The 13366-nt window shown below is 44.2% G+C and overlaps 1 gene segment (V, D, J or C); it reads left to right on the top strand.

The window, feature by feature from the left end:
• Positions 1-4335: 4335 nt before the first annotated feature.
• Positions 4336-13366, top strand: part of LOC129659598 (T cell receptor beta constant 1-like) — a 102914-nt gene continuing 93883 nt past the window's right edge. The window contains 3 exon segments of the C gene segment in view: positions 4336-4384; positions 4517-4815; positions 5031-5044. Of these exon segments, the coding sequence occupies positions 4336-4384; positions 4517-4815; positions 5031-5044 (362 nt within the window).

Raw genomic sequence — 13366 nt, forward strand, 5'->3', positions numbered from 1 at the left:
CTTCAAAGAGCACTCTCAAGAGAGGCAAAGATAACCTCCAAAATGAGAAAACTGATTTATTATTTTATTAATAAAATTAATTTATTAATAATTTTAATAACAACATTATTAATGTTTATACTATTTTAATAATTAATTTATTGATAAATATGATTTATTAATCATATATCTATGGTATATATATTTAAAGCTTATATATATATTTTAAAAAGCTTACAACTCAACAATAAAAAGACAAATAATCCAACTTTAAAGTGAGCAAAAGATCTAAATACACATCTTCAAAGAAGATATGTAAGTGTCCAATAAATGTAGCAGATAGTCAGCATCATTAATCATTAAAGAAATGAAATGAAAATCACAGTAAGATGCCATCTGACATCCACTTGGCATGATGAAAATGACAGACAACAACAAATTTGGGGGCAGCTGGGGAGGAATTGGGCACCACGTGCATTGCTGGTGGGAATGGAAAATGGTACAGCCACTGTGTAAAATGTATGAGTAGTTCTTCGAAAGTTAAAGTGGAATTACCATATAACCTAGCAATTTCAACTGAAAGCATGTGTCCACACAAAAACTTTCACGTGTGTGTTCAGGCAGCATTATCTGTAATAGCCAAAAAAGTGAAGAGATAACTCATTTCCCTACTGCCCTAGCAGCCTGAGGATTCCTGGATCTGACAGCATCCTGAAAGAGTCCCTTCAGGCTAGACGTGTGTGTTCAGTGATGGGCATTTTTGTCAATAGCATTAGTGAACAATTAGGAGTGTTTTCAGGAGAAATGACTGAGCGGATTCTAAGTGGTGATGGCAGCTAAGTTCTGATTGAAGCATATAATTGGGTAAGCCTATGACAATAAGAGAGACCCTTTGAAGAAGGCCTTAGGACCCTGCTATGATAAAAGAAGGTCTTGAGCCATAGTTATTTGGACACTAAAAGTTACTATGATCTTATTTATTATTTGAGGCCTGAAGCATCCTAGATGTACAAGGTACATCTCCTCCAGGGAGTCTGTGTGTTCTAAAAGGGAGGGATGGTGTCTAATTCCTTCTTTGCATCTTCTTTCATATAATTATCTACTGTCACAGGGTAGGAAAGGATAAAAGAATAGAAGGAAAGAAGATCCCTCACACACAGGTATCATTCGTGATTAAAGAGAATAATACAAATAAATAGAAATGAGACAAAAGGTTTGAGAGGGAGAGTTTATGGTTTTTATAGTGACTGTTCTTTGTATTACTTACATCAAAAAAATCAAGTAGGATAATAACAGAGAATAAAATGGATTATGAACCATTAACTAAGGTTCTCTCAAGATGCTTGAAGCCCTGCTTAGCTGAGGTGGAGGAAAGAAACTGAGTCAAATCCTTTTCTGTCTCTATTGTTTTTCGGCAGAAATTCTTGTCTCCACTTCCCTGCCTCTCAACAAACGTACCTAAATATCACATGTGGTCACTCCCTGTACTCGGTAATGGAAAATGGAAAGATGATACAAGCCAATGAAAGAAAATGGAGGAATTAAAAGTAAAAAGTGTGCAGAAGTGGCACAAACTGTTTCAGAAGCTAAGGACTGATAATGACGCTACTCACCTCTCAACACTATGACCATAGTGAAACATTCTAAACCAGGTTGTGTGCATAATTCAGGGGGAAAAAAGACTAATCTTGAACCTCAGTTCCATTTAAGTGACGTACAAGATTAATTCTGGAGACAATGGGATGCACTGGAAATGGTGACCTCACAGGAAGACTGGCCTCATAGAAGCCAGCTTTGAGCTCTAGCTCCCCAAGCTGATGCACTAAATATACTCCCTGGTCCTGCCTGCAGGCTCCCCTTCATGCCCAACCCTGCCATGGGGACCAGCCTACTCAGCTGAGGGGTCATCTGGCTCCTGGCGGCAGTGAGTTTTGAACTAACAGATCAACATCACTGGACTTTATCTGTGGGTCAACAGCTGTGTCTCGAATATGCCCTGGACCTCCATGTTGCCCAGAGATGTTCTAAAAGGTATTGACATTCATACCAATGCAAATAATTGCATTTTGGAGTACAAAGCATAATTCCTGTGAACTTTTAAATGAATGAAGGAGACTTCAAACATTTCTGAGCTCCCCTTGCCTTGCTTCACTGGAAGGCACTCACGTCCCCTTCTATTAAAACTCTGTCTCATGCAGTCCCTTCAGCTCTGAGGTCCCATGAATGTTGGCATCACCAGGAACCCAAGACACCATGTCAGGGGCGAAGAACAGGTGGTAACACTGAGATGCAGCCCAGTGAAAGGACACAGTTAAGTTTCCTATCAGCAGCTCCTGGAGGAAGATCTGAAATTCATGATTTACCTTGAGGAAGCGAAAAATCATACATGAGTCAGGAATGCCACTGGAGCGCTTTTCTGCTGAATTACCCAAAGAGGGACCTGCTGTCTTGAAGATACAGTTGGTGGAGCTGGGAGACTCTCCAGTGTGTTTCTGGGCCAGTTCCTAATCCATATCAACGCAGTCATGTCCTTCCACTGCACAAACATTCTCCAGCCCCATCCCAGAAACAGCCGTGGGCTGGGGAAGCCGACATGTCTGATTAGTGAAATTGGCTACAAAGCCTTCCAAGGGATGAAGATGGAGATAGGAGAGGGCTGGAACACGCCAACTGAGGCTCAGGGATGAAGACTGTGTTACCCCAAAACCGGAACATAATTTAGAACAACATCATTTGTCATGGGAAATATGCATTGCCTGATGCTTCTCTTTCATACTGTATTTTGAGTTCTCTACCACATGCTTTAAATATAGGATTTTATTTAATCACCAAGACAAGCAAAGGCACTATTTTCTTCATTTTCAACTTAGGAAAATACGGTTTCAGGAGTTCACTTTTTCTTTCTCAAGCTCAAAAAAATGGGAGGTGAGCAGTGGAGAAACAGAGAGAGAAAACAACAGGTGTGTTGGCCAAAAGGGTTGTGCTCTTTATACCAACCTATGTTGCATCTTATTCTTTCTGGAATGTTCCCTGCCTAGTGCTTGCACAGGGAGGTATGGATGCCAGGATTAGAAATTCTTTAAATGTCTATGGTACATCCCAGAGATGGTGGGAATAGAGTTGGATAAACTGGTCTGGAATGTAAGAGATGGGTCTGATCCTGAAATATTATTCATTAGAAACACATCACCTCAGATTTTCATCTCGGTGAATTTTGATTTGTTTTTTTATTCTCATCAAACAAAAAATGTTGGACACCTACAAAACACCATTTTGTTACACTTGCTTTGATGAAACAATTGCAGAAAATCAAAAAGTAGATGAACCAACAAGGACTTACTGTACAACACAGGCAACTCTGCTCAGGGCTATGTGGCAGCCTGGATAGGAGGGGAGTTTGGGGGAGAATGGATACAAGCATATGTATGGCTGAGTCCCTTTGAAAACATCCAAACATGGTTAATCAGTGCTCAGATCAGATCAGATCAGTCGCTGAGTCGTGTCCGACTCTTTGCTACCCCATGAATCGCAGCACGCCAGGCCTCCCTGTCCATCACCAACTCCTGGAGTTCACTGAGACTCACGTCCATCGAGTCAGTGATGCCATACAGCCATCTCATCCTCTGTCGTCCCCTTCTCCTCCTGTCCCCAATCCCTCCCAACATTACAGTCTTTTCCAATGAGTCAACTCTTCCCATGAGGTGGCCAAAGTACTGGAGTTTCAGCTTTAGCATCATTCCTTCCAAAGAAATCCCAGGGCTGATCTCCTTCAGAATGGACTGGTTGGATCTCCTTGCAGTCCAAGGGACTCTTAAGAGTCTTCTCCAACACCACAGTTCAAAAGCATCAATTCTTCGGCACTCAGCCTTCTTCACAGTCCAATTCTCACATCCATACATGACCACAGGAAAAACCATAGCCTTGACTAGACGAACCTAATCAGCTATATTCCATTGCAAAATAAAAAGTTAAAAAAAATAAACTCTGTGCTCTTTTGCGACCAGAGCATCTACTGTGATCCCATTGTGATCAAACCTTCCTTACTGCAAGGAGGAAGGTGGGCCAATCACAGTGAGGCTCTGGCCTGGAAATGTGGGGTGGCGCCCACTAGGGCCAGACAAAATGCAGGGTTTGGGGGAGGGAGGCACAAGGGAGGTGCAAGTGATTCAGATCTCTGTCCTCAGTCCCCTCATCTGCCAGATTAGGGAGCCCCTCTTGGATATCTACAGGATCCTGTCCAACTCTCCTTTCTGGCCTTCTGATAGATTCCACACATTCAACCAGGGGGAGCCCCATAGCTAAGTTTCTTTCCTCATCGGTCTGCGCTGGGGGCTACGAGGAGACCCCCTTCCTACTATGGGCAACCAGGTGATCTGCTACGTGGCCCTTTGTCTCTTTGGAGCAGGTGAGTCCCAGGTTCAGAGAGCAGATTCCCATGCTAAAGATGCTCAGCTCCAGAGCTAAGCCTTCCCTCACGGCAGCAGCATTGGCTGCCCTCTTGGGCCATGTTTCCTGAGCCGCTCCCTTTCCTCCATAGGCACCATGGCTGGTGGGGTCAGTCAGACCCCTAAATACCTGCTCAAAAAGGAAGGCGGAGCTGTGACCCTGGAATGTGAACAGGATTTTGATTATGACTCAATGTGCTGGTACCGACAGGACCCAGGTCTAGGACTGAGGCTGATCTTCTTCTCGCAATTTGTAAACAATGTTCAGGAAGAAGACATAGCTAAAGGCTACAGTGCCTCTCGTGAAAAGAAGCCTTTCTTTCCTCTTACCGTGACATCAGCACAGAAGAACCAGACGGCTCTGTATCTCTGTGCTGCTAGTAGAGACACAGTGACTCAAAGCCACCTCCTCTCTGCACACAAATGAGTCCCGCTTCCCACCAGGTGGCGGGGCTTTTCTGTGTTCAGTACCCTTGGCCGTCGGCTTCTTCCTCCTGAACCAGGCACCCAAAGCAGCTGCTGCAGGAACACACGTCGTGGAATGGCACAATCCTGATTCAGCAATCCACTGGGTTGATTCTTAAAAATCACACCTATCTACATTAGGGGCTTCCCAGCTGGCACAGCAGTAAAGAATGCCAAAGATATGGGTTCGATCCCTGGGTAGGAAGATGGCCTAGTGAAGGAAATAGCAACCCACTTCAGTATTCTTGCCTGGACAATCCCATGGACAGAAGAGCCTGGCGGGCTCCAGTCCATGGGGTTGCAAAGAACCAGATATGACTTAGTGACTAAATCAACTACGGAAAGGAAACAGGTTTCCTCCTTCTAGTGGAAGAATTTATGACAAAAAAAGCAGATTTTAAAACATCACTTGATTTTGAAACATCCACTGTAAAACTATCGAACTCTTTATTATCAGGGTGCTCCTAGTACTAAAATGAACTCTTTGTGAAATTTCATAATGGCCCCTATTCCCATGGCCAAGTTGTAAGAAAGTGACTGTATGAAAGTCAAAAAAGTATCACTCAATGTTTTCTTAGTGTTAAGAAGCCATTGCATCAATTACCTTGGAAGAACAATTTCTAGAAAAATACAATCAAATAACTATAATGTTTCTTGGACACCATATACATAGTTTGAAAAAATAATGAGTAAATTAAACAAGTCATAAAACCAGTTTAATTGTATAAAAACTTAAATAGTCCAGAATTCTGAGGAAATAGAAAGGGATATGTGAGAAAAACCTATTGTCATGGCAGCTCTATTCATGGTGACCTCAGGCTGGAAACACCCAAATGACCATCAGCAACACGATGAACAAATAGCTACCCTTAGGAATGGAATGAAATCTAGCAGAAAAGCAAATGTTATTTGTGAAATCATGGATGGATCTCAGGAATGTATGGAGCTCTTCTTGAAAAAGAAGCCAGAGCACAGACTGTACCAAATTAAGACAGCAGCTACATTCTGAGGGCATTTTTAATTTACTTGTAGAGAAGCATGAGGGAGGCTTGTGGGTTATGAGAATGTCCTATATCTTGATCTGGGTCATAGGTATATAGATGTACTCATTTGTGAAATTTCACTATGCTATACACTCAAGGTTTGTGTAGTCTATTACATGTGGATTTTATATCTCATTTTAAAAGCTTAGAAAAACAACAGTAACAACAGCCACCTCAAAATGTAGTGACTTAAACATATATTATTTCTCATGGTTCTGTGGGTTGAGTGGGCCTGGCTGGGCAGTCCGCATTTGGGGCCGCTCATGCGACTGGATGGATGTGAGTCTGAGTGAACTCCGGGAGATGGTGATGGACAGGGAGGCCTGGCGTGCTGTGATTCATGGGGTCGCAAAGACTCGGACACGACTGAGCGGCTGAACTGAACTGAAGTGATGCGGTCATGGTCAGATAGTCCCTGAGGCGGGAGACGCCTGAGGCTCCAGCCGCCCGCACATCCGAGATGGCGTCTTTCCGCGCGTGGCTGGGCCCCGCCCTGGGGCGCCCGGGACAGCTGGGCGCCAGCCTAGCACGTCTGTCTTTCTGCCCTCAGCCCCTCAATGTGGCTACGTGGGTTTCCTTGCAGAATGGTGGCCTCGGGGAAGTGAACATGATTATCTCGTGGCTGGTTCCCCTAGAGTGAGCATTCGAGAGACCCTGGAGGGATCTATAAGGTTACTTGTGACCCAGCTTCAAAAATCATGGCGTCACTTCTACCACATTCAGAGTATTATAAAGAGATGTGTGTTTATATAATACATAGATATGTTTAGTATTCAGTCCATTATATGAGGGGACTGGCATAAGATACTCATGAAATAAATACTTCATTGAGAAGTTGAGGACATGTTTTTTTTCAATGTGAAGATCATTGAGCTTCTAGCCTGATAGTCTTTATGTTCATCTATGGTTCTAGTGATTAACAAGCATGAGTTGTCTTGATTACTTTGAGGATACGTTACAGAAATAAAGAATTAACAATGTCATTTACCACACAAATATAGCCATTTCCTTACATAAGACTAGGAAACTACTATCATTTCAATGATCTAGGCCTCAGTTTCTGTCCTATAACATTGAGCGTTGGGTTACAACATCTCTGAGGTTCCTTCCAGCAATGTTTGAATGGTTCTTTTATGGAAAAGGGCTTCCCTGGTGCCTCAGACAGTAAAGAATTTGCCTGCAATGCAGGAGACCCAGGTTCGCTCAATGGGTTGGGAAGATCCCCTGGAAAAGGGCATGGCTATCCACTCCAGTATTCTTGCCTGGAGAATCCTATGGACAGAGGAGCCTGATGGGCTATAGTTCGAGAGGTCACAAAGAGTTGGACATGACTGAGTGACTTTCACTTTCACTTGATTAAAGAGGGGCGGATCCTGCATCAGTGGTAATGATGACCACCAGGGGGCAGACGAGAGCATCCTTAGAATATGCAGACACTCAGCCCTCCTTCTAGGGGTGGAGAAGGAAAGGGCAAGGTCATATCTTTCTGCTGAGAGATGTGGTGTGAGGCCAGTTCTGAAGATGCTGGTGCTTCTGCTGCTTCTGGGACCCAGTACGAGCCTGATTAGCTAAGTAGCTTGGTCAAGTGTGTGTGTGTGTGTATGTGTGTGTGTGTGTGTTGGCATGAGTGAAGTGATAGTCAGGGATTGTGGACTTTTATAATTTTTGAAGTTTTTTTGGCTGCTTGGTTTGTGGGATCTTAGTTCCCCCACCAGGCATTGAACCTGGTCCCTGGCAGTGAGAACACTGAATCCTAACCACTGGACCAGCAGGGAATTCCTTAAGACTGTGGATTTTTTTACACTGAACAAAATGAGAGGGGACATTCCATCCTATTTGGAGGTATAAAGGGTAAGGTGAGGAGCCACCACTCAGGAGAGATGGGGGATGAGAAGCCTAAGAATTAGGACAGGATGATTTCACAAAACAAACAGGATTCCCTTGGAGCCAGGAAAAAGGTGAACGAGTGAGCCAGGCTGTGGTTTTCTGCCTATGGTCATGTCTTCCTGTCCTGCTGGGCTCTCATCTCCTTGACCTGTGTCTCAGCAGGCTCTGGGCTTGGCGCTCTCGTCTCTCAGCAGCCCCGCAGGGCTGTCAGTAAGAGTGGAGCCTCTGTGACCATCGAGTGCCGTGCAGTGGACTTTCAAGCCTCAAGTATGTTCTGGTATCGTCAGTTCCCGAAACGAGGCCTCGTGCTGATGGCAACTTCTAATGAGGGCACTAATGCCACATACGAACAAGGTTATAACAAGAACAAGTTTCCCATCAATCAACCAGACCTAAAATTTTCATCTCTGATGGTGACAAGAGTGGATCCTGCAGACAGCAGCCTCTATTTCTGCAGTGCTAGAGACACAGCGCTGGGCAGAGATCAGAGACCCAGACAAGAATCTTGGTAGCAACCCCCTTCCCCACCCCACTGAACCATGGGGCCCTGTGGAAGGAGGTGTGGAGAGAGAAAACCACAGCCTCTCTGAATGAGTCATCTGTGGCTGTGTGTGTAGAGAGAGAAAGGGAGAGAAAAATATCTGAGTAGAGAGCAGGGGGATGGTATGGTGCTTGAGAACTAGCCATATGGAAATGGAGCTAGGCCTATCAATGGCCAACCAAGTTCCCTGGGCTGAAAATTATAAAATCTGGATTTTTTTTTCTGATTCTCCCATATGATAATCATAAGTTCTTAGATAAATTGACACATAATCCTATAGGTAGATCCCAAAATGCTTCTATAAAGCAATGAATACTTCAGTAATGGGCTTCCCTGGTGGCTCAGACAGTAAGGAATCCATCTGCAATGCAGGAGATGGGAGTTTGATCCATCCCTGGGTTGAGAAGTTCCCCTGGAGAAGGGAATGGCAACCCAATCCAGTATCTTGCCTGTAAAATTCCATGGACAGAGGAGCCTGGCAGGCTATAGTCCAGGGGATCACAAAGAGTCAGACATGACTTAGTGACTAACACTTTTATAATAAACACTGGAGTTTTTTCCTCCAAGAAAATTCAGCACTGTCTTGTCACCATCCTAGACTCTCAAGACAAATGGAATCATTAGGCAGCCAAGTAGAAATGTTCACTCATGAAAGAATTCAGGGATGTGCTATATACAGTATTGAGGTTGATGAAAGAACAGGGTAGGACTGAACCAGGCAACCCTCTACACCCAAATACAGAGCATGCGCAGAACCTTCATAAAGGGATCAGAGGGAAGAGAAGAGAGAAAGGATAAATAAGAAAGACTTCAGACAACAAGGTTTGTGTGCAAAACTAGAAAGTTCTGTCAGAAGCCACAAGCTAGTAAGTGAAGCACTGAGTTTAAACCCCTAGAAATATCCTTTTCTAGGAAAAGGAAAAATCACACATTGACCATAAATCTTGTATCAGTTCAGTTCAGTTGCTCAGTCATGACTGACTCCTTGCGACCCCATGAATCGCAGCATGCCAGGCCTCCCTGTCCATCACCAACTCCCAGAGTTCACTCATACTGACGTCCATCGAGTCAGTGATGCCATCCAGTCATCTCATCCTCTGTCGTCCCCTTCTCCTCCTGCCCTCAATCACTCCCAGCATCAGAATCTTTTCCAATGAGTCAACTCTTCTCATGAGGTGGCCAAAATACTGGAGTTTCAGCTTCAACATCATTCCCTCCAAAGAAATCCCAGGGCTGATCTCCTTCAGAATGGACTGGTTGGATCTCCTTGCATAGCCCAGTAAAAATAAGCAAAAATATTAACATACACTTTGGAGAAGAAACATCTGTAATCAATTAACATTGATTTCCTGGTGATCAAGAAACATGGAAAAAGATGCAATTATATGTAAATTGATATCCATTTGATTAGAAAAATATAAAAAGCCTAGAAATAAAGAGTGTTAGAGAGAGTCTTTCAAATTGTGGTGCTAGAGAAGACTCTTGAGAGTCCCTTGAACTACAAGGAGATCCAACCAGTCCAGCCTAAAGGAAATCAGTCCTGAATATTCATTGAAAGGACTGATGCTGTCGCTGAAGCTCCAATATTTTGACCACCTGGGGTGAAGAGCTGACTCGTTGGAAAGACCCTTAGGCTGGGAAAGACTGAGAGCAAGAGGAGAAGGGGGCAACAGAAGATGAGATGGGTGGATGGCACCAGCGACTCAGTGCACCCAAGTTTAAGCAAACTCAGCGAGATAGTGATAGAGAGGGAAGCCTGGTGTGCTGCAGTCCATGGGGTCACAGAGTCTTGGACTCGACTTAGTGACTAAACAACAACCAAACGCGTGTGAGATCAAAAAGGAGAGACAATAAAAGAAACAACCGTAGGGGTATTGAAGCTAGGACGATTATGGTGGCAGTGCTAGAAGTACAGGAAAATGAGAGTTTTAAAACATAATTAGGAAATGAAATCAAGACCTGGGTAACTGTTTCATCATGAGAGGCAATAGATGGAGAGGAAGGTTTTGACTACAAGTGAGATGAATCAGGAGGACCAAGTGGGAAGAAGATCATGATTTTCTTGATATTGGGGATGCCTCTGAGACAGAAATCTCACCAGAAATATGCAGAAAGCAGTGATACGTAGGAGTCCGGGGCTCAAAAAATGGACCTGGGTGAAGGTAAAAATTTGAGACAATTTCCATAATTGTAAGAATGAAAGTGCCTTCTTGATTCCTTGATGACAGAATATACAAAGAAAAGATCAAAGCACTGAGGACAGAGATCTGAGGAGCCCACTCACCTTGAATGTGGCCCTAAGAGATTAAATTTAATTAACTGATCAATAACACCAATCAGTACTGGATCAGTGACTGTGTAACTAAGTACTAGTAGCAAATCTCCGCAGTACTCCAGCAGGTCAGCACACGCATGGCTGCATGTTTCCTGGTCCTGATGATTCTTGGGGTGTCTGGCTGCCACTGTGCAGCGTAGACAAACTCCCCACTCACCACACAGGAGGTGAAGACCTCCTGAGACCAGAGGGCCTGTGAGAAGTGTGCCCCTCTGACCATCGAGTCAGTCAGTCAGTCAGAGTTATCAGTGCTTCCCTTTGGCAAAGAATCCTCCTGCAACGCAGGAAACTCCGATTCAACTCCTGGGTCAGGAAGATCCACTGCAGAAGGGATAGGCTACCCACTCCAGTATTCTTGGGCTTCCCTTATGGCTCAGCTGGGAATCTGAGCCTGCTGAAGAATCTGCCTGCAATACGGGAGACCTGGGTTCAGTTCCTTGGTTGGGAAGGTCCCCTGGAGAAAGGAAAGGCTACCCACTCCAGTATTCTGGCTTGAAGAATCCCATGGACTGGTGCAGAGTCGGACACGACTGAGAGACTTTCACTTGAGCACTAGGGGGTGATCTGGGTCTTTCTGTAAAACACGTCAGAGCATAGAGAGCAGCACCAACTTTCCTTCATTTGAGAAGTTGTCTGATACTTCTGGAAACTCAGGTGAGATCTTTGAGGTAGTGGTTGTGAAAGCATGAGTAGGGATTAATCAGATCCATTGCACCTGCTTTCACTAATCAAGGTCGTCTTAAGACTCGCTTGGCCTCCAAGTGGCATGTGTCCTGAATAAGATGTTTGCCTGAGTTATTTTCCAGGAAACTGCCGGTAGTGCAGCAGAGCCCAGAGTCAGCTGTGTCTAGTTTGAGCCGAACTGGTTGAGACTAGTTAGAACCAGCGACCCTCCTCCTAGGGAAGCACAGGTGTCTGCTTGGGGACCTTGTGACCTCAGAGGATCCAAGACTCCATTCTCAGATCTTGCTGAGCACTTCTGTGGTGAACGGGCAGAGGTTACAGCTCAGTTATCCCAGCAGAGAAGGACAACACACGCACGTTTTTTCAGTCACCCTCCCCCAAGCTTCCCAAGCGCCCCAGGCTCCCCATGTGCACATTCTCAGTAGCTAACTCATGCCCAACACTTTGCAACCCCATGGATGTAGCCCGCCAGGCTCCTCTGTTCATGGGATTCTCCAGGCAAGAATACTGAAGTGGGTTGCCATTTCCTTTTTCAGGGGATCATCCCAAACCAGGGACTGAACCCGCATCCCTTGCATTGGCAGGGCGGATTTCTTTACCACTGAGCCACCAGGGAAGCCCATATCTCAGACCTTCAAGTCATGCTTCATTTGTGACCCTGTAAATACCCTGTGCCCTTGCCTTTGCGGAGGCGGATTTGAGGTCTTGTTTTCCCTGGTGGCTCAGTGGTAAAGAACTCACAGGCCAATGCAGGAGACATGGATATGATCCCTGGGTCGGGAAGATCCCCTGGAGAAGGAAATGACAACCCACTCTAGTATTCTTGCCGGGAGAATCCCATGGACAGAAGAGCCTGGAGGCTACAGTTCATGGGTCGCAGAGTCAGCCCAATGAGGTAGGGGGGAGGGGGATACCCTTGCTTGGCTGGCTTGAGAAGAAGCCCTTTCCTGCAAACATCAGAGTCTCAGCAGTTTGACTCCTTATATTTAGGGCAAAATGAACCTGCTAACAGTTGGGAAAATGATTTGCAGCTATCCTGGGATGACAATAGGGCTTGAAAATAGCAGGATCTAATTCTGCACTTCCTAATCCCCAGAGCATGTATCACAGTCTACAGTACCAGTAGTTGTTCTGGTCACACGTAAATGATAAGTAAGTCAATGAATGTCATCACTAGCCTGTTCCAGATTGTGTTGAATTTCCAGCCTGGTAAAACAAGAAAAAAGCATGAAAATGAAAAAAGAAGGGGGAAAGAGTGATTATAGACAGATGACAAGTTTAGAAGGTGCAAAGGAATCTAAAGAAGCATTGCATTATTTATAATAACATTTAATAAGTTAGTGAAAATTAACATAAAGTCAGTTTATTGCCACATACTAGCAATAGCTTTTTAAAGAGAGACCGTTTAGTAACAGAAAATATAAAAGATAATACACCTAAATCTATACAAAGATAAACAATTCAGAAATTGATTAAATTTTAGAGGAAGGCATTTTAAAATCTGAAATAACTGAAGTTACATGCCATGATCATGAATAAGTTAAATTGAGTGAAGTCGCTCAGTCATGCCTGACTCTTTGGGACCCCATGGACAGAAGCCTGCACCAAGCTCCTCCATCCATGGGATTTTCCAGGCAAGAGTACTGGAGTGGGTTGCCATTTCCTTCTCCAGGGAATCTTCCCGACCCAGGGATCGAACCCATGTCTCCTGCATTGTAGACAGACGCTTTACCGTCTGAGCCACCAGGGAAGTCCATGAATAAGTTAAACCAATACTAAAAGTATTCCAATTTCAGCACTATCATCTATGTATTCACTACAGCACTAAACAAAGTCACAAGAGGAATTTCATGAAATTTGACAAAAGTAGTCAAAATTTAAGTGGAAAAAAGTGGAAAGAATACTCCAGATAATATTAAAGAACTACAAAGTGATGTGAATTTGCAGTCTAATCATCAAATTATTTTATAATTTTGTATAAGTAAGT

The sequence above is a fragment of the Bubalus kerabau genome, chromosome 8 (assembly GCF_029407905.1).
Source record: "Bubalus kerabau isolate K-KA32 ecotype Philippines breed swamp buffalo chromosome 8, PCC_UOA_SB_1v2, whole genome shotgun sequence".
Taxonomy (NCBI): domain Eukaryota; kingdom Metazoa; phylum Chordata; class Mammalia; order Artiodactyla; family Bovidae; genus Bubalus; species Bubalus kerabau.